Raw genomic sequence first — 20,943 nt, 5'->3', positions numbered from 1 at the left:
CCCGTGAGCCATGGCCGCTGAGCCTGCGCGTCCGGAGCCTGTGCTCCGCAGGGGGAGAGGCCACAACAGTGAGAGGCCCGCGTACTGCAAAAATAATAATAATAAGAGACAGTAAAGTAGGTGACAGGATTCAGGTTCTCATCCCAGTTTTTTCAGTGTTTAACCATTTTGCGGGCAAGTCCCTTTTCTCTAGGCCTTGATTTTCTAAACATTTAAAGTTTTCAATTCTTAGTATATGACAGGTCCTTGCTCTCAATTTATAATTTAAAAAGTGTTCAAACACAACATTGTAAAACTGTACCCCAATAAAAAAATAAAGTGTTCAAAATGATATAATTACATGCTAGAGTAAAAAGTCCCCCCAAAAAGTTCATGTTATAACAAGTGAGGAAGAATTAGGCTGTTTAAGAGCCTGATATCCGTTCAACAAGCTCTGTATTTCAGAATATACAATAATACAGATACACTGCCAGTGACAATTTTCAGCGCAGACCCAAACTGCCGAGCTTTCTTATTGCTAAGTCTAGTTTTTATGCCTTTTGGGTCCTCTTTTCATGCTGATAGATTGTCACTTCTTGATAAGTGGGCTTGGGAACCAGATAACTGCATTTGTGAAAATTCCATATTAAAAATGAAGATAGAAATGGAAGAACTTCTTGTACACATACCTTGGGTTGATCTCAAGGGAATTGCACTGAGTGAAAAAAAAAAAAAAAAAGTCAAATTCAAAAGGTTATATTCTAGGGCTTCCCTGGTGGCGCAGTGGTTTAGAGTCCACCTGCCGATGCAGGGGACACGGGTTCGTGCCCCGGTCCTGGAAGATCCCACATGCCGGAAAGCGGCTGGGCCTGTGAGCCATAGCCGGTGAGCCTGCGCGTCCAAAGCCTGTGCTCCGCAACGGGACAGGCCACAACAGTGAGAGGCCCGCGTACCGCAAAAACAAACAAACAAAAAGGTTATATTCTATAATTCATTTATATTACATCCTTGAAGTGACAAAATTATAATGATGGGGAGCAGGGTAGTAGTAGCCAGGGGTTAAAGAGGGAAGTGGCTGTGGCTATAAAAGAATAGCAGGGAAGGAAATCTAAAAAAAAGTAGATATATGTATGACTGATTCACTTTGCTATACAGCAAGAAACTAACACAACATTGTAAAGCAACTATACTCCAATAAAAATTAAAATAAAAGGATAGCAGGAGGGAGCTTTGTAATGGAATTATTCTATATCTTGACCAGTGGTGATCATACAAATCTAAACATGGTAAAATTGCATGTGAAACTGGTAAAATCTGAATGAGGAGGAGTGAATTGTATCAATGTCAGTTTCCTGGATTTGATATTGTACTATAATTATGGAAGATTTTTTTTTACCATTGGAAGAAACTAGGTGAAGATGGGATATCTGTATTAACGTCATTTTTACAATTATCTCACGAAAAATAGTTTTAATAAAATGAATGTACAGGATTTGAGGAGCACATGGCCTTTGTGATATATTTTGGGTTCTCAAAGAATTTATTTTTTGCTTGATGGTTCCAGAAAGAAGAAATCTCAAAATAACTGGATTCTAGATAGATGAAGCACTATTTGTGTTCTATGTCCCTAATTGAGATGAGCCTGTTAATAAGGTCGGGTTCTGTCAGAGCTCTTTGTATTCACAGTATTTTGCTTAAGGTTTCTAAAAAAACTTTATTACTAATTGGCCAGAAAACCCTCTTTGGGGGAGGGGAGTACGTGGAACCTTTAATGGACAAAACCGCAGGTACTGTGACTGATTGTAGCTGTAACAGTTAGGTCTTTGGAGACAGGTGAAATCCTTTTAAAACAGTGACTGTTAGTCTCCCTTTAAGGATTAAAAAAATTTAATCTAGGTGCTTGTAAAGGATCCTGAAAGGGACCGATACTAAATAAGGACCAGAAATCATACCAGTGCGACTGTGATGTTCAAGCAACTCCAGCCTAACTGCAGAGGCTGAGATTCAGACTACAGCGTTAAGAACTGAAATGGATCTTCATATAATCCAGTGTCTCTTATTAGAAGAACTGAAATTACTTTCTCAAATTGTATTTAGCTACTTTCCCAGTTTATTAGTGGGCATGCTAGAAAAGGGATTCCAGCTCCCAGTCTAGCGTTCTTTGCCAGTGGGCCACAGAGCCCTGTAAAATGTTTTTACTTTCTGTCCAAACACTTCTCCTTGGTTGTTTCCGTTTCTGGAAGAAAATACAATTTCTAAGTAGCGTTTAAATAACCTCAACTCTTAACCCAAGCTTAAAGGGGAAAACTTAAGTATGTGTTTCCCAGTTCCCTCTTTGGCCTAAAGCGGCCGAGGGCTTGAGAAGTGGAAGAGACTTGAAGTTCTTTTAGAATTAGAAATGCTTACGACGTACCCGCAGCGCGCAGACGCAGAGCAGAGATGCATGTCCTCTCTGAGTTGCCGTAGGGGCTAAGGTGGCTGCGGCTTGGGTCGGTTCCCCACCCCCTTCCACGTCAGCCTTGGACTTTGCTGGTCAGCCGCCGCTGCTTCGGGTTGGAGCCGGAGGACACGGTCCCGCGGTTTCCCCAGCCGCTGCGCCTTGGAGTCAGGTAGCGGGCCGCAAGCCCCTAATCTCGGAGAGTCGTCCTGGGCTGGGCAGAGGCGGAGGAACGCGCTCTAGCGGGAAGCTTCGGAAGGGGAGCGACTAGGCCGCTAGCGTCCGGGCCTGGCGAAGTGGAATGCGGGACTGGAAGGCTCTGGGCGGGACGCCTCATCTCGGCCTGCGTACTGGCCGGGGGTCTTCTCCGACCCAGGGCCCCGGGGCTCGCCATTTCGGGCCGGGGCTTGCTTTGCAGGAGGGAAGGGACCGGGAAGTGTCCCACGGATGAACGCATTAAAGCTCTTTAAGGTTTCTGCAGAGTATTCGTGCACGGGCTCTTTTAACTTCAGAATTTCAGATTGTGTATTATGTTTAAAAATCACTTTTATATCGCGATGGGCTGAGGGGCTGGGGGACTGTCACTGTATTGTGGGCTTTAGTTCTGCAGTACAGCATTCTGAACCCCGGGCGGGATCGTGCGGTGGGAGATAATATACCTTAGGCCAAGGCTGCCAAGTGTGTGTTTTTTAATATATCAAGATTTATATTTATGCAACATAACGTAGATTGATCCTCCTCTTCTAATACTTTAAAATTCATAAGCCAAACTGAGCTAAAGACAAGAAAGATCACGATAGTTACTGGTTCTTTTTTTGGTTTTGTTTTGTCTTTTCGCTTGTGATGATATCCTTGTATTTATTTTTCTAGGTTTTTTTTGGCATCCGTTATCTTTAAACCTTGTATCGAGAGTAGGCTATAACCGGAAACCATGACGGCTGCTGAGAATGTATGCTATACGTTAATTAACGTGCCGATGGATTCAGAACCACCTTCTGAAATTAGCTTAAAAAATGATCTAGGTAAACTTTGATAATACTTTGAAAATGAAATGAAAATAAAAAGCTCATTTGCTTTTCAAGTTCCTTTATAATTAGAAATGCTTAATTTTTTCTTAGGATCTCTTCAATAGATCTTTGTCTTATTAAAAATGAAAATTTGTTACCTTTAGTCCTGCAATATTGGTTTTTACAAATAAAATATCTCAGTTTAGCTTATAACATGGTGGGGTGGGGCTAAAGAAATGTAATGGTTTAGTTTTTAACTATTCTTCAAAATAATGTAATGTCTTGTTTAAATGTAGCTGACAGTTCTCTGTAGATAACAGGTTGAGAATGTGTATTTGAATGTTTTAATTCCTTTGTGCACTTAACTTCATATTACTTAGCTTGTAAAACCAAAAGAACTTTGTTCTTTGGGTTCACTACCTGTTGAACAAGTAAGTCAACACTGGGATATATGTATATTTTTCAGAAAGATTTAAGCTTTTCATTTTTAAAGCATTTATACAAAGAAGAAAACAAAAACTATATTTCTGAATTTTAGAAGTGTATACTGTATCTCCTTTTTGTGAGTGATTCTGTCAAAAATTTTTTTTAGGTAATGCGTATTCCAAGATAATGATTCTTGTTTGACTGAACTACTAAAAATAAGTTTAACTTAAACTGATAACTACTGTTTAAAACAGATTAGAGGGAAAATAATGCTTCAAACCTTGAGAGTATCTTTTAAAAGATAGTTTGCAGTTTGAAAGGAGATGATGTTTTACTTGCATATTCCCACCTCTTAATCAGCAGTAACGGAATACCTCCTGATTTAGGCTACTCAGTACTATGTTTCTATTGAGGTCTGTTTTTAGAGAAGGAAAAAGAAATGTGTTTTTATGGCATTTAAACTGATATCCTTAGTTTACAAAAGCCACCTATACTGTATTTCCTTTTTTTTTCATGTTCATGTTAGATAGTAGAATGGAATGCGAATTAATGAATAAACTTTCAGTACTATTTTTTTCTCATAATTTAAAAGTTTTAATTTTTAAACCCCCAGAATACTTAAGTTTACTGCTGGTACAATAAACTTTATTGCTGTTTATTGGTGGAACAAAACTTGTCCTTAACTGTAAAAATACTCTTAACTACCTGCCACCTACCAAATAAATAAATAAGTAGTCTTGAATTTTTTGTATATTTTTTACTTTATCGCAAAAGAGTTGAGATGAGAAAAAGTTTAGGAGTAGTTTCCAATTTGAGTAACAAATACTTTTGTTTGGTGAAATAGTGAGTTGCTTTAACTACCCTTTACCTTTAATCACTGGATGTGAGCCCTGATGACTATACATTCCTTGGAGTATATTTTGGTGAATTGAATTGATATTTGAAAATTTCTATGTTTTTGATAGTGTTCACACAGGAAAAGAAGTTCTGAAAATTTTGAGTACGTGGAAAGAAGCATTCTTCACCTCAGTTTGAATTGTTAGAATAAATGGAAATTGGGGTTAGGGGAACTTGAAATAAATGGTGTTGATTTTTTACAAGTTTGCTTAATAAACTTTTAAAACTTTTTAACCTTTAATTACAAGTGGATTTTTATCCTGCTAAACTTTTTAGATTTGCTAATTCATGAAAAGTAGTCCAAAACTGGAACAAAAGAAGCCATCAGCATTATAGTGATAGGGTATTGTCTTGTGGACTTTGTGTCCTTTACACGATCAAACAGATTAGGTAAAAAAAAAATTTTTTTTTATATTCACAAAGGAAGCTTTGGGACAAAGAGAGGAAAACCTGTTTAGACTCAGTGAATACAACTTTAGCCACTTAGAACTTTGCCTGATCTGTCTTATTTTGTAGTTTTGTAGTACTGAACTCTCTCCTGATGCTTTGTTTTTGTCATCCTCATGACTTAAAAACTGAAGGTTTGCCCAGATTGGTACTTATTCATCCTTTTACATTAGTTCATTTCTTGATTTGATATGGCACACAATTTTTCATGTGTGGCAGGAGATGTAATACTCTGAAGCATGGAAAGATGCATGAGAAGTTAGTCTGTTTTAAACAAAAATACTGACCCTTACGGGATAAATTTGGCAGTAACCCTCACTGTGTTCTCAGTCCAAATACCTGAAGATATTCTCTATTCAACATGTTAAGATATCATACCAAGTTGGTAATAGATATATAGCTTTTGGGGGCTAGAAAGAGCTTTTGATTTACCTAGTACGATTCTTCTGAGCCTTAAATCCTTCCTATAACTCTACCAGTTAGTCATTCACAGCCTCTTGTCTCTTTAGCGACAACAGGAACTATTCTAATAGCCACATATGTTCTAACTGTTGAAAATTTACTTCTAGTTCTCTTCTTTTCCTCTTGATTATTAAAGACTTTTATCACCCCTCTCCATCCTTCCCTCTCCCAGATTTTATTTTTATGATCTAAACAATTGTAGTAGAGTGTGCTTGTCTCATATTTCTGTCTTCGAATTTTGGATCCAAAAGATTTTTACCATAAATTCTTAAGTATGCAGTAATAACGATGTGAAATTATAGATTGTTTTGCATAACATATAGCAAATATTTTTAGGTTAAGTAACAGTAAACTAGCATTTTATCTTAAATGCATCATCCTTTATTGTAAATAATGGTTACTAATCCAGTACATTATTTGGAGCACCTGTAGATTCACGGCTTCTGCATTAACTCCATTGGTTTGGGACCAAAGATCTAATCCAGTGCCTTTATATTATGTGTAAAGAATCATGAGGTTCAGAGATGAATGACTTGTATAAAGTGGTACAGCTTGTTTTTGTCAAAGCCAGGTGGAAAACCCTTGTCACTTGGGTTAGTACCTTTGTTACCATTGCCACTGATAATGTGAGAAAATGTTTTATTTTGTAATTGCTTTTAAAATTATCTGAGAAATTTTCTTTTGAAATAATTGTGCTTTTATTTTTGGAATTTTTGAATCAGAAAAAGGAGATGTGAAGTCAAAGACTGAAGCTTTGAAGAAAGTAATCATTATGATTCTAAATGGTGAAAAGCTTCCTGGACTTCTGATGACTATCATTCGCTTTGTGCTGCCTCTTCAGGATCACACCATCAAAAAATTACTTCTGGTATTTTGGGAAATTGTTCCTAAAACAACTCCAGATGGGAGACTTTTACACGAAATGATCCTTGTATGTGATGCATATAGAAAGGTAAACCAAACCATGATTATTTCCAAATACTGCTTTGATTTTTAAATAATTGTAAAATTGGTGGAATGGGCTTTGTTTTAATTTTTAAAATTAAATCTTGGGTAAGATGTAGGTTGTAGATATTTGGAACTGAAGTTGTAAAATGTTATTGTGAAAAGTTTTATTGTTACTTTTTTCATACACTTTCCATGCATTTTATATGTTATTAATAAAAAACAATGACACATAGAATATAAAACATTGATGTGATAAGTAAAACTTGCTTTAATCAACAGGAATGTGATGGAAATTGTGTAATAATCTAGGTCTTTTTCCTCAAACCTACTTTCTGACTTTTTTATTGGAAAATTTTGTATTTAAAAATTGTGGGTTTTTTGTACAATGTTGGGACTCAACATTTCATATTTAAAATTTTATGTCAGGACCTTCAACATCCTAATGAATTTATTCGAGGATCTACTCTTCGTTTTCTTTGCAAATTGAAAGAGGCAGAATTGCTGGAACCTTTAATGCCAGCTATCCGTGCTTGTTTGGAGCATCGACACAGCTATGTTAGAAGAAATGCTGTTTTGGCCATCTATACTATCTATAGGTAAATAAAGGTCTTCCTTTGGCTTAGTTCTGTGAGGACTCTTCAGTCTTTCAGACTGGAAGTTCCAAAGTGGTTCCTTGCAGATTGTATGTAGCTTGCAAATATGTTTTGATTAGCCTGAACATTTTTTCTTTATTATCATTAAATTGTTAACGTTGAAAAGTTGAAAGATCTGGCAACACTGGGTCCTGGTTTCTGCATAATGACAATCTGCTGGAAGTGAATATGGCCCCCTTTAAACAGGTTGTACACTTTCCAGTTTATGGCACTACCTGTCATTCTCAATTTTAGTACTCCAGCCCAATTAATTAATTTATTAACTTGCTTAGCCCATAGCTTTGAGATTTTGACCTTATTTTAGAATTCTCTTTTTGTGGAATGTGGGTCTTTTTACACTTAGAAGCCTTAAGGAGGGAACTTTTTTTAATAGGAAGGTTTGCAATTCTCAGCTGATTCCTGTCCTTAGAAAGCTGAAGATTTGGACTTTAAAAGAATGAGTTAGATGAGGCTGGAATGCTTGGTTTTTACAGTCACTGGTGTAAATTTATTTAGAATTAGAACGTAATTTATATAAATATCTTTGTGCTTTAATAGTTGATTGTTAAGTAATTTCACAGTTCTTTTACTGTTACATTAGATTTTGTTGTCTGTTAGGAAAAGTGGTATTCTGGTTAATAACGTAGAGTTCTTTGAAAGTTACCATACAGACTACACAAATTTCAGAATTTAAACTACAGTATACACACAAAAATTATGACATAAGACAGAAATTTGAACACTTTCTATATGATGATAGTAAGGAATTGTTACAGTTTTTAAGATATGATAATGATATTAATATTAGTTTAAAAAAGAAAGAGTCCTTAATTTTAGAGAAGCATACTGATATATTTACAGAAGAAGTGTTAACAAGGTGTGGGATTTGCTTAAGAATAATATGGGAGGAGAGGAAGTAAGTAGAGATGTAGGTGAAACAAAAATGACTATGGGGCTTCCCTGGTGGCGCAGTGGTTGAGAGTCCGCCTGCCGATGCAGGGGGTGCGGATTCGTGCCCCGGTCCGGGGGGATCCCACGCGCCGCAGAGTGACTGAGCCCGTGGGCCATGGCCGCTGGGCCTGCACCTCCGCTCCGCGGCGGGGGAGGTCACAGCGGTGGGAGGCCTGCGTACCGCAAAAAAAAAAAAAAAAAAAGACTGAATTAATCATTGTTAAAGCTAGGTGACCGTTTTTATTGAGCTGGTGTTCATTGTCTTGTATACTGCAAACAGTTTAAATTTTCAAAATAAGAAGTAAATAAATACAGTGCATAATTAATAAAATTCAGGGGACTTTTTTCTCTAATAATTCTTAATGAAGGATCTTTCAGTACCTTGAGGTTGTCATTATGAGCATCAGCATTATATCCCTAAAGTATATGAAAGAGAATTGTTAAGAGCTATTCATTTGATAGGTAGCATGTTGGATAAATCAGCTTTTTCTGTATTAACTTAGAAAACATATAATTTGATAACTTAATAGATGAAGATGTAAGCTTCTGATTCATACCCAAAATTTTCTAATTGATTTAAAGTTTTGAAAAGCAAAAAAATGGATAGTGTTATAAGGTTTGATAAAGGTTAATTTTGGTAGTGTCCAGAGAGTTACTAAAATAACAAAGTAGCTTTTATTAAATATGGATATTACCTGTTTTATTTCAAGAAATTTTGAACATCTTATACCTGATGCTCCTGAACTGATTCATGATTTTCTGGTGAATGAGAAGGATGCAAGTTGCAAAAGAAATGCATTTATGATGCTTATTCATGCCGATCAGGTGAAGTACTTTTTAAAAAATACTTTTATCACTGTATTTAAATGAGAATTAAAGATATTTCAGAGGCCTAATCAAGTTTTTAGTCAATAATTTTGTTTATAGTACATGTGATTTGTATATTTTGACTTTTTTAGATTTTTTAACTTAATTTATATAAAAATAGAATTTAAAAAAATTCCTTCTGTGGAATATTGCTTAAGTATATACTCTTTTTTTTAAAGTAAACATCAGAGAAGCATTTAATAGCAGCCACTTTACAGTTCTTCCAGACTGAAATTATTATGGCCATGTGCTGTGGCACTCTGCTTTGGGGCTTTATTTTTCCTTTCAGTATAGATCTAAAATTGTTTAACAGAGAAAAATAGTATGGGGTCTATCCTGAGCCATAGCTTCAAAAGAGGGTGGACTTCAATGTAGATATGTCTTTATTAGGCTTTTCAAACTTCATAAGTAAATGTCAGCTGTACATCCAGCTCCGCTGGTGATTAAAGTTTATTCTTCTGCTGGTTAGCAGTGACTCTGCATACCTTGGTGGGATCTAATCTCGGAATTTTTACCATCCAGTATTTATTATCAAAATATGCATGAAGACTGGAAAGCATGGAATCTATCCATTCCTCTGAAATATAGATGCTATCATTTTATCTTTGTAAACAAGATTATAAGAAAGCTGCTTATTTGGGCCACAGTGTTTGTCGTTCTCTAGAGTTGGTTTTATTGACCTATGTTATTGCTGTTTACCTGCATGAAGGGACATAATCAGAAATAGTTCAATAAAATTTGTCGATACTTTTACTGTAGAGCTGTTGTTGAGGCCATAGTTCTCTCTATCACAGTGTTCAGTGTGTGAGAATCAATGAGATTTTTCTTTTGGGTCTCAGAAATAGGAGTAACTGTGCTCATAATCAGTTGGTTTGTTTTGATTGTGTGGATACCCAGAATCATGTAATACATAATGTCTTTCTACTTGGCTTAGCTGCTAGAAAATTCAGACCCTAGATTTGTGGCCCATTTCTAGAAGGTATATTTGACTTTTACATTATGTGTTAACCTTCATTTTTTTCCATCAATTAATTTTCCTTTGCCCTCATTTCCTCATTTGTTTTAGATTTATTTGTATATATTTTTTAAAGTTCATTAAGTCCTTTTATTGAATGAGGTTGAGTTTGATAAATATATTGTTATTTTTTCAGGATCGAGCTTTGGATTACCTAAGTACTTGTATTGATCAAGTTCAGACATTTGGAGACATTCTTCAGTTGGTTATTGTTGAACTAATTTATAAGGTAAGACTAATCTATAATGGGCAAAATTAAGAGTTTGAGATAAGGTTAAGTAGTCTCTGGGATGCTGCTTAATTGCTAGGATAACATGTTTTAACAGTAGAAATATTTCATATCATGGCCTATTAAAGTCTTCCCCACCCCCTTTGTTTTATCATATTTTCCAAATATTTCCATTCTTTCTAAACCTCAGTAAAGAATTCTATGAAAACTCGTGGTTTGACCCAATACAGCTGCAAAGAAATTGTTGTGTACCGCTAAGTCACTGAATAGATTATGAATTAGGCTTTGAAATAAAAGTCAGGATCTTTTCTTGAATACATACCAGACTACTTTTTTTTTTTGGCTGCATCAGGTCTTAGTTGCAGCATGTGGGATCTTTAGTTGCGGCACACGGACTTCTTAGTTGCGGCACATGGACTTCTTAGTTGCAGCATGTGGACTGTCTTAGTTGCGGCATGTGGACTCTTAGCTGTGGCATGGGGACTTCTTAGTTGCTGCATGCAGACTCTTAGTTGCGGCATGTGAACTCTTAGTTGCGGCATGCATGTGGAATCTAGTTCCCTGACCAGGGATCGAACCCTGGCCCCCTGAACTGAGAACGCGGAGTCTTACCCACTGGACCACCAGGGCAGTCCCCACACAAGACTACTTTGGAAATCTAAAAACAAACCAAAATAAAGTCTTAAGTATTTTTTTGTTCCTGTTTGTAAAAGAGAATAGAAAGACTTTAAATATGTTAATATGACATTGTAAGCCGGTGACTCACAGAAAGTTTAAAACTAGATTAGAGATTTGGATTTTAAAATGAAGTACTCTATTGGCAACATTTTAATTTGATATATCCTTCGAAAGAACTGATTTCATCTTAAACGATCTGAGAAAATAAAAGATGCAATAACATCCAGTTTTGCTATTGATACCATTGGAGGCCAACAAAAATATTTGTTAGGAATGACTTTTATTGAATAGGGTGGCATGGACAGAATACCCCTAGCAGACACTCTCACTCATTACAACCTCTTTGCTTCTGCAGGAAAGAGGCCCCTTTCAACACAGGGTACCCAGTCATTTGGAACTGGCATTTAAGATGAAACCAGAACTATAAATATATAAATATATGTGTAATATATATAAATATAATTCATGTGTATGGTTTAGGGATACCACTGAGAGTCTCAAAAATAGGGATTCTCTGCTATCCAGTGACTTCTTTGTCTGGTAGGATCCAGGTTATAATAAGAGGGAAGAAGTTTTGAGTCATGTTGGAGTAGTGGAGATTTGACTATATATTTTAGGAAAATCTAACATAAATACTGACTTCAAAATAGAAAAAGTAAGGAATATTTGCTTCACAGGTAAAGGTATTGAAATGCATTTAGAACGGGATAGAAAATTATAGTTGTCTTCCCAACATTGAATATGGCCCCAAATAATAAGTAGCAGTACTTGAAGAAGAGGTTATCTTTCTTGCTTTATTTAAGAATTGGTATTTTTCTTTTATCAGCTGTTGAGATTTATATAATCCATCATGTTTCCCTTTTTGACGTGACATCCAGAATAAAAATGTAGGAACAAATTTAATACCTATTACAGTACCCATATTAGTGTACTTAGTTAATGTGTTGTCCTTTCTTTGTTACTTTACATTTTCTCTTTCTATTTCACTTGTGTATAGTACGCATATCTTTAATTATGAGCCATCTAAAAATCTTTATAGAAAGAGTGGAAATATAAAGTATTATTGAATGAATAAATGGATTGAGTAGCTGTAACAATTATTTGAAGTAAAACCTATTACTTTCTGAAATTACCAGTGTTGTGTCACAGCGTCTCATCTGACATTGGCCGACATCTTCAGGTGTCCTTATAAGACTATTCTTAGCTTTCAGATTAAGAAAACTAGCATCCTGTAAGCTGATATCTATTTAAAAAATCTGTTTGAAAGCAAGTGTTCCTGCAGTCAACTGAAACCTAAATGTTTTCTTCTCCAGGTCTGTCATGCTAATCCATCAGAAAGGGCTCGTTTCATTCGCTGCATCTATAACTTACTACAGTCATCTAGCCCTGCTGTAAAATATGAAGCCGCTGGAACATTAGTGACACTCTCTAGTGCACCTACTGCAATCAAGGTACTCCTTTTTTTGGGGGGGGTGCCAATTAGATGATAGATATGCTATCTTATCACTTATGATTTAGTGACATTGCAGTTTACTGTGTGGTTACACAGCATTACATGGCATAGAAATAACTACAAATATTAGAAAATTATTTGATTCCTTACGTAGTCTGACTTTCCTTTTCTTTCTTTCTGCTTTCATATGTATATAGGGAGAGAGCAAGAGAGACAGAGAGAGAATAGCAGTATTTCTGGTTTCTGGAGAATGACACTCGTATTTTAAGATCTCCACCCATACTTTAGTTACATTAAAAACTAGATCTAGGGCTTCCCTGGTGGCGCAGTGTTTGAGAGTCCGCCTGCCGATGCAGGGGACACGGGTTCGTGCCCCGGTCCGGGAAGATACCACATGCCGCGGAGCGGCTGGGCCCGTGAGTCATGGCCGCTGAGCCTGCGCGTCCAGAGCCTGTGCTCCGCAACAGGAGAGGCCACAACGGTGAGAGGCCCGCATACCCGCTAAAAAAAAAAAAAAAAAAAAAACGGATCTAGGAAAATGGATACTGGATCCTAAAGGATGGACCCTAAAAAAGTTCCAGTGTATATTTTCAATAATGAAATATTTCTCTTTTTTAGTTTATCAAGACTATGTGAAGAACCCCTACTATATTCATAGAATGAACTGTTCTAGAAAGCCAGATTGTATAAATAGGAGAATTTACTGCTTTCACCACCAATACTTAAAAAATTCTTTTCACTTTTTATTTTGAAATAATTTTAGACGTAGAGAAAAGTTGCAAAACTAGGACAAAGTTCCCATTACCCTTCACCCAGCTCCCCATAATGTTCATGTCTTGCATAACAATTGTATAGTTGTCAAAACTAAGAAATTACCATTGGAACAATATTGTTAGCTAAACTATAGACTTTATTCAGATTTCACCAGTTTCTCCAGTAAAGATCATTTTCTGTCCCAGGATCCAGTTTAGGATCCCATGTAGCATCTAGTTATCATGTGTTAGCGTCCTCCAGTCTGTGAGAGTTCCTCATCCCTTCCCTGTTTTTCATGACATTGACACTTTTGAAGAGTACTGGGTCAGTTTGTTTGTAAAATATCCCTTAATTTTGGTTTGTCTGGAGTTTTTTCCTAATCAGATTAAGGTTATGCATTTGGGCGAGGGGGAAATACCACAGAAGTGATGCACCATTCTCAGTGTATCATATCTAGGAGTATATGATGCTGATACATCGTCTTACTGGTGATGTTAACCTTGATCGTTTGGTTAAGGTGGTGTCTGCCAGATTTCTCCACTGTTGAGTTATGATTTTTCCTTTTGTAATCAATCAATATCTTGAGAAGATACTTTGAAACTGTACAGATATCCTATTTCTCCTCTGACTTACACCAACTAATTTTAGCACCTATCAGTGAATCTTTTCTACAACAGTTACTACTATGATATTCTAATGGTGATTTTCTGTTACCCTTATTCTACATGTATTATTTGGAGTTCTTCCGCAAGGAGGAGCTGTCCCTTCTCCTTCATCCTTTCTTCCCTCCCTCCCGCTCTCCTTTCCTTCTTTCTCTCTTTATATCAATATGGATATTTTATTCTGTGGATTATAATCCAATATTATTATTTATTTTGTTGATCAAATTGTTCTAGCTTTGGTCATTGGGAGCTCTTTCAGGTTTGCTCCTTTGTCCTTTGCTTTTAATGACTCAGGGCCATCTTTATATACTTGAGTTTTCTGTACCATAATGCAGGTGTGTTAGAGTTTGCACCTAAACTAAAAGATGCTCAATAGCTAAACTATTTGGGATTCTCTGTCAGCTTTTTTCTCCCTTGTTCCTTAGGTTCAGCCCTTAATTTTGGGGGAGCCTCTTACTACTGTGGCCTCTCCCGTTGCGGAGCACAGGCTCCGGACATGCAGGCTCAGTGGCCATGGCTCACGGGCCCAGCCACTCCACGGCATGTGGGATCTTCCCAGACCGGGGCACGAACCCGTGTCCCCTGCATCGGCAGGCGGACTCCCAACCACTGTGCCACCAGGGAAGCCCAGCCCTTAATTTTTGCCTGTTAACAAGTGTTTCTGCCTGTAACAGCCCCTTTTCATCCTTTTAATTTGTGATGCTTCTGATTTTTTGTAACCTTGAAAAAAATAATGAAATTTGTTAGAACTTAGGAAATAGAGGGACACATTCCTCTGGGAAAAATGCATAAACTTTTAGTGCAGTAATGGTAAATGTATTTTGGTTTCTTGGAGGCTTTATTTCTTATTTTCAGATTCTGTGTTTAAGGTAGGTGAATGTGTTCTTAAAATATATTTCTCTTTTCATATAGGCTGCTGCTCAGTGTTACATTGATTTAATTATTAAGGAGAGTGACAACAATGTAAAGCTCATAGTTCTGGATCGATTGATAGAACTGAAAGAACATCCTGCTCATGAACGAGTACTACAGGTAGGTGTTTTCTAAAAGAGAGAAATCCTCAATAAAATCTTTTTTCAAATTGAGATAATTCCTAAGACTTACTGTCTTGGTTAGCTTACATGCCTGGAGACTGGGCAGTTTAAATTTTGGTCAACTAAGGTGTAACTCTTGAACCACCATAGCCTTTTGGGATATTGTCTTTGTTATAAAAAAACATTTCTAACATGAATTAATATGTTACCTTTTATCTTTTCTATTTGTACTGCACTTGGTGTTCTTAGCAGTAGAGATATATTTAATTTTAATATAATTTACATTTATTGGAAAATAATTATACCAACTGAGAATAAAGATGATTAGATTCTAGAAAATTATCAGCATACCTATTTAATCTGTGAGAATGGTTGTTATAAAAATAAAGCCCCATGGTACAAATAGAGCTAAATTCAATGATGATCCTGGATCAGAATAACAACAAAAAATTTGCTATAAAGGACATTATTGGGACAGTTGGAGAAATGTGAATGTAGACTCTATTATTTAATAGTACTGTGATCAATGTTAAGTTCTCTGAATTTGAGAATTTTACGGTGGTTATATAAGAAATTTTTCTTGAGTATACACTAAAACATTTAGGAGTAGAGAGAGTATGACAAAGCAAATGTAATAAGTTATTAACAACTGGCAGATGTAAGTGAAGGTTATACAGTTAATTCATTCTTAAAATTTATAGAACATTTTTATCAGAGAAATTTTTAAAAATAGAAAGTTTTAAAGAAGTAAAATATTTTGTTTTGCTATATTTAAAAATACTTACTTGCTATAGATTTTTAAGTATGCTTCTTTAAAATATTACAGTTTCCTGCAGAGCCAAAATAACATTATCACACTTAACAAAATTGTTAATAATTTCTTAATATTATCCAGTTTTCCCAGATGTCCCTAAAACGCCCTTTAGTTTTGTTTTTCTAGTTCATGACCAAACATCACATCTGGTTGTGATGTATGTGGTTGTGATGTATGGTTCCTTAAGTCTCTTAATTTGAGCAGTATCGTTTTTTCATGACACTGACTTGTTCAAGAGACCAGACCAAATGTCTGGACTCCTTCTGGATGTGTCTGGTTACTTTCTTTGTGTCATTTAGCTTGTTCCTCTTGACTTTTGTATTTCCTATAAACTGTAAGTTTGAGATAAAGCTTGATAGGGCTTCCCTGGTGGCACAGTGGTTGAGAGTCCACCTGCCAATGCAGGGTACGTGGGTTCGTGCCCCGGTCCGGGAAGATCCCACATGCCGCGGAGCGGCTGGGCCCGTGAGCCATGGCCGCTGAGCCTGCGCGTCCGGAGCCTGTGCTCCGCAACGGGAGAGGCTACAACAGTGAGAGGCCCGTGTAGCGCAAAAAAAAAAAGAAAGCTTGATAGAGTCATGAGTAAACATTTTCAATGTGAATGCATCATATGTGATGTTATATACTTCATATTGCCTTATATCAGGCGACTCGAATTATCTGGTTTTTCCACCAGTAGTGATTTTATTATAGATCAAAGAATTAAGGTCATGAGGGACAGAATCCTTTATTCTACAGTTAGGATTTTCTTCTTGTGACTAGAAATACTGGTGTTAATTCTGGATTTTTTTGTTCTTTTTCAGGATCTGGTTATGGACATCCTGAGAGTACTGAGCACACCAGACTTAGAAGTACGCAAGAAAACTCTGCAGTTAGCACTGGATCTTGTCTCCTCTAGGAATGTCGAAGAGGTAAAACAAAACTTTGACAGCACTTTGTAAGCTGTCAAGCCAAACATGATGTTATTCTCACTTATTTTTACTTTGTTCTATAGCTGGTTATTGTCCTTAAGAAGGAAGTGATTAAAACAAATAATGTGTCAGAGCATGAAGATACTGACAAATACAGACAACTCCTTGTGCGAACATTGCATTCCTGTTCTGTCCGATTTCCAGATATGGCTGCAAATGTTATTCCTGTGGTATGTAATTCCAATGATCTTAACTTTGAAATTCTCTAAAAATAAAAGTTAAATTCTAGTTATTTAACAGTTAAACTCTGGAAATCTCAACTGTCTGTACTCACTAAATCTCATGGTCAGAAGGGATCTTTATGTTTACTATTAAACTCAAAAGGATAAGGACTCTGACTTCTTTCTCTTACATCTTCACCAAAAAAATAAACAAACAAAAAAAAATAGTGACAAAAATACTTCCACATATTATTGCAATTAATGTTTGTTACAGTCCCCTAAAGTAAAATTATTCTTTGTGTATAGATTATTCAGTGGGATTTTACCTCTTAAAATTGAAGGATTTAATTAGAGGAAAAATTAACATACCCAGAATATTCTGTTTTCTGTCATTGTCAGATAAATTAGGTATGTTATTGGAATTTGGAATTTTGACTTCGAGCTCTGAATTTTCTCTAAAATGATTTTACTTTTAGTTACAAGTTAGATGTGTCCAGTTATTTTGACTTGTGGATTTCCAGCTTCTGTTTTATCATGTGTTTTGTAATAAACTGAAAAGCCATCATGACTTTGTTTACATAATGGTGCTTGTCTCTCAACTTACGTTTTGTTATGTATTTGAAAAGTATTATTTATATTCTTTGTAAACTTGTTTAATTTACTTATTAAACCTTAGATAATTTTCTTTCTGAAAACATGTAATCGTTATGCATTTTTTTCTTTTAGTTAATGGAATTTCTCAGTGACAGTAATGAAGCAGCAGCTGCTGATGTCTTGGAGTTTGTTCGTGAAGCCATTCAGCGCTTTGATAACCTGAGGATGCTTATTGTTGAGAAGATGCTTGAAGTCTTTCATGCTATCAAATCTGTCAAGTAGGTTTAAAATCTGTTTAAATGTAAAGTCAAATAAGCATTTTACCAATTTCTGTTCTTTTGGGGTTTTTTGCGGTACGCGGGTCTCTCACTGTTGTGGCCTCTCCCGTTGCGGAGCACAGGCTCCAGGCGCGCAGGCCCAGCGGCCATGGCTCACGGGCCCAGCCGCTCCGCGGCATGTGGGATCTTCCCGGACCGGGGCACGGACCCACGTCCCCTGCATCAGCAGGTGGACTCTCAACCACTGCGCCACCAGGGAAGCCCCCAACTTCTGTTTTTAAGGGTCAGTTGATAGACAATATAGGGGAAGAGAGGTGTCTCAACACAGTCAAGACAAAATAAATGTCAGAAACATGTCACCTCTACTCTCACCCTTAGTTAACCCAAAATCTATGTACAAAATAAAATTTTTGGCCCATGTGTTGTAGGTAGGTTTCTCTATTCTCATTTCCTCTAAAACATTGTAAATCCTGAAGTGACTAAGGAACATATTCTTAAAAGGTATCATTTTGGGGATACCATTATTATTTATATCCCCCCTTTAGCATTTACTGAAGTGAAGGATTGAAAATACAACCTAAGTCTGAATTGTTTCCTTTCAGATAGCCTTTGCTAATGAGAAAGGACGTTGCATCCAAATTTTGCTTCATGTAAATCATCTCATAGACTGTGGTAGACTTGCATTATATCTGCCTGTATAGAAAAGAAGGGACTACAAAATTGGTTTTATGATATGAAGATGTATTGATATTTATGGAAGTGAGAAAGATTTGCTTCCTTTCTGGGAAAAAAAAAAACAACATATCAAAGTTTAGCTTTTGGCAGCCATAATCTCTTAGAGCTTCAGTTTCTAGAATTTTTTTGAATAAATTTAATGAAAATCTTAGGGAAAAGATGACTGAAGACTTTATTCAGTTTAACATTTTTTAATTAGAAAATTGTTGCTTTCTTTATGTTTTTGGTCTTCTTGTTATGATCCTCTGCATTCCTTCCTTTTTCATTGTTCTTTTCAGCCTCCTGCCTCTTCAGTGAATTACTTTTTATATTAAAATAATACATTTTTTGTAGTGATAAGTTATAAAATCAAATTTACCTTAAATTTGGTCCTAAATGGAAGATAACACCTTTCTGGGAAACATTTTGGTATTTTATTTTTACTACTAGGTTTACCAGTTGTAGAATGTTCCTAAAAATGATGGATAAGACGCTTACTTTCCTTTTAATCCTTGTGATTTCAAGAGAGAATCAAAGAAACGTAGTGTCTTTGTTATATTCTTCCTTAATATTTCATCCATAGTCCCTCACAACTGCAGAATATTGTTTTCTTGCTTAAGCTTAAATTCACAAAGAAAGATCACTGCTTCAAGATTTGTTGGCAGAATCAGTGTTTCAGAACTTGTATTCTTGCTATAGGATTTACCGAGGAGCATTATGGATCCTGGGAGAATACTGTAGTACCAAGGAAGACATTCAGAGTGTGATGACTGAGGTCCGCAGGTCCCTTGGGGAGGTATGTTTTACTTTTAGTAAATTCTACTTTATATGGTGATTTTTTACTTTAGTAAACTGACTTTTATGTGGTGATTTGCTTTTGTGTTTTTATTTAGTAGTGCTTGGGCTAAAGAACACTGAAAAAATTTTAATTACACAGATAATTAAGCCTTTGGGCAATGGGAAATTAAGAGAGTTGCCCTCCCCTACATTGAGCCATAACACCTGTTCTTTTATCTGTATTATTTACCCTTCTGGGTAAGATTTTATTTGAACAAAAGGTCTGTGTTTTAAAAAAAGAAAAAGACTTGTAAAACTCTGCTTAATCCTCTGTGTTATGAAAAAAGAATGCATATATTATAAGAACGGGGCTGACTTTAGAATATGTATTTATGTACTAAAACTGGCAGTATTTCCTCATCCAAACAACCATATGGTAGAATAGAAAGAACAGTGCTTGTTAGGCGCCTGGATTCCAGTCTTTCTTCTGCCAGTAATTAGCTCTGGGTCTTTGGATATAAGTCCCTAAACCTGACTGGACATCAGGTTTTTCATCTATATAATAAAGGAGTCGATAGATAATGATTGAAGACTCTTAGAGCTCTTAAGTTAGATGATAGACTGGTGTTGAGAAATAAATACAAAGTATCCATTTGGTTTAAAGAGGAAGTTGATGAAGTTATTATGTACAAATAAGTTAGATTTATTTCATTTTATGGAAGGATGGGTGCTGGTTTTGGTTAGTATTTCAAGGGAAGGGATGGAGAAGAAGAATAAGGCTTAGTAAGTATCTCCTTTGTCTTATAGTCAGTGTCCTAAGCATTTTCCTATTAAGTAACTTGTGTGGAAGGAATTAAGATTTCCATTTAACAGATTAGGAAACTGAGGCTCAAAGTGGTTTAATTAATTTTCCCAGAACCATACAACTAAAAGTGGCATCCAACTCCAAAGCCCCTGTTCTCACTACATTACCCTGGGAAGGGATGAAAACTGAAAGCAGAGTCCCAAGTTCCAAAAATCCCATTGTGGGAATAGTTCTGTAAAGAACTATAGAAATGATTGAATATTTAAATATGTTTTGCTTGCTACTGATATTATTACTAAATTGATGTTTCCAATTGATTTTTAGATCCCAATTGTAGAGTCAGAAATTAAAAAAGAAGCTGGTGAATTAAAACCTGAAGAAGAAATAACTGTGGGGCCAGTTCAGAAGTTGGTAACTGAAATGGGCACCTATGCAACACAGAGTGCCCTTAGCAGTTCCAGACCCACCAAGAAAGAGGAAGAAAGGTAATTTGTGGCACCTGTGCCCTGCCAGCTACACCTCTATGATTACTCCTGTGTCTAAAACAGTCAAAGGATTTCTTTTTCTTATAATTGATAGTTTCCTCTTTTGACCCAAATGGAAATTTTTGCCATATAAGATACTTGAAAGGAGAATGATGTTTTACGTTCTTTCCCCCAGAAATTGTGTTAATAGTTTTAATCCTCTGCTCCTTATAACTGTTCTCATTGAAATAACTGTGTTCTGTTTAAACTAAAATTATTTTACTCATGTAGAAAATGCTAAGTGGAGGTAACTGATGATATTTGAGTTTTGTTGCCTTTTTGCATTTGGAAAACATATTTTGAAGATTTTCCACTTCTAATTGATGGAATAAAATTTTGATGTTTTCCTCCTTATTTTGTTCTCAATTTTATAGTGAAGTTGATGAAAATGTGCCTAAAATTTTAATGGTTACTATGTACTAGGCATT

General features: G+C 36.1%; 1 protein-coding gene across 1 annotated transcript in view; it reads left to right on the top strand.

Annotated features, from left to right (window-relative positions):
* Window positions 1-2,484: 2,484 nt before the first annotated feature.
* The window catches only part of COPB1 (coatomer protein complex subunit beta 1), a 32,487-nt gene continuing 14,028 nt past the window's right edge, over window positions 2,485-20,943 (top strand). Inside the window, exons 1-13 of the mRNA XM_029208900.1 lie at window positions 2,485-2,588; window positions 3,287-3,438; window positions 6,378-6,607; window positions 7,030-7,199; window positions 8,897-9,011; window positions 10,205-10,297; window positions 12,289-12,426; window positions 14,756-14,875; window positions 16,495-16,602; window positions 16,686-16,832; window positions 17,550-17,695; window positions 19,109-19,205; window positions 20,316-20,476. Coding sequence (XP_029064733.1) covers window positions 3,348-3,438; window positions 6,378-6,607; window positions 7,030-7,199; window positions 8,897-9,011; window positions 10,205-10,297; window positions 12,289-12,426; window positions 14,756-14,875; window positions 16,495-16,602; window positions 16,686-16,832; window positions 17,550-17,695; window positions 19,109-19,205; window positions 20,316-20,476 — 1,616 coding nt within the window. The 5' untranslated portion in view covers window positions 2,485-2,588; window positions 3,287-3,347. The remainder of the gene's footprint in view (window positions 2,589-3,286; window positions 3,439-6,377; window positions 6,608-7,029; window positions 7,200-8,896; window positions 9,012-10,204; window positions 10,298-12,288; window positions 12,427-14,755; window positions 14,876-16,494; window positions 16,603-16,685; window positions 16,833-17,549; window positions 17,696-19,108; window positions 19,206-20,315; window positions 20,477-20,943) is intronic.

The sequence above is a fragment of the Monodon monoceros genome, unplaced genomic scaffold, assembly GCF_005190385.1.
Source record: "Monodon monoceros isolate NGI ecotype Baffin Bay Population unplaced genomic scaffold, NGI_Narwhal_1 Super_Scaffold_7, whole genome shotgun sequence".
Classification (NCBI taxonomy): domain Eukaryota; kingdom Metazoa; phylum Chordata; class Mammalia; order Artiodactyla; family Monodontidae; genus Monodon; species Monodon monoceros.
This window is presented reverse-complemented; position numbering and strand designations above follow the sequence as displayed.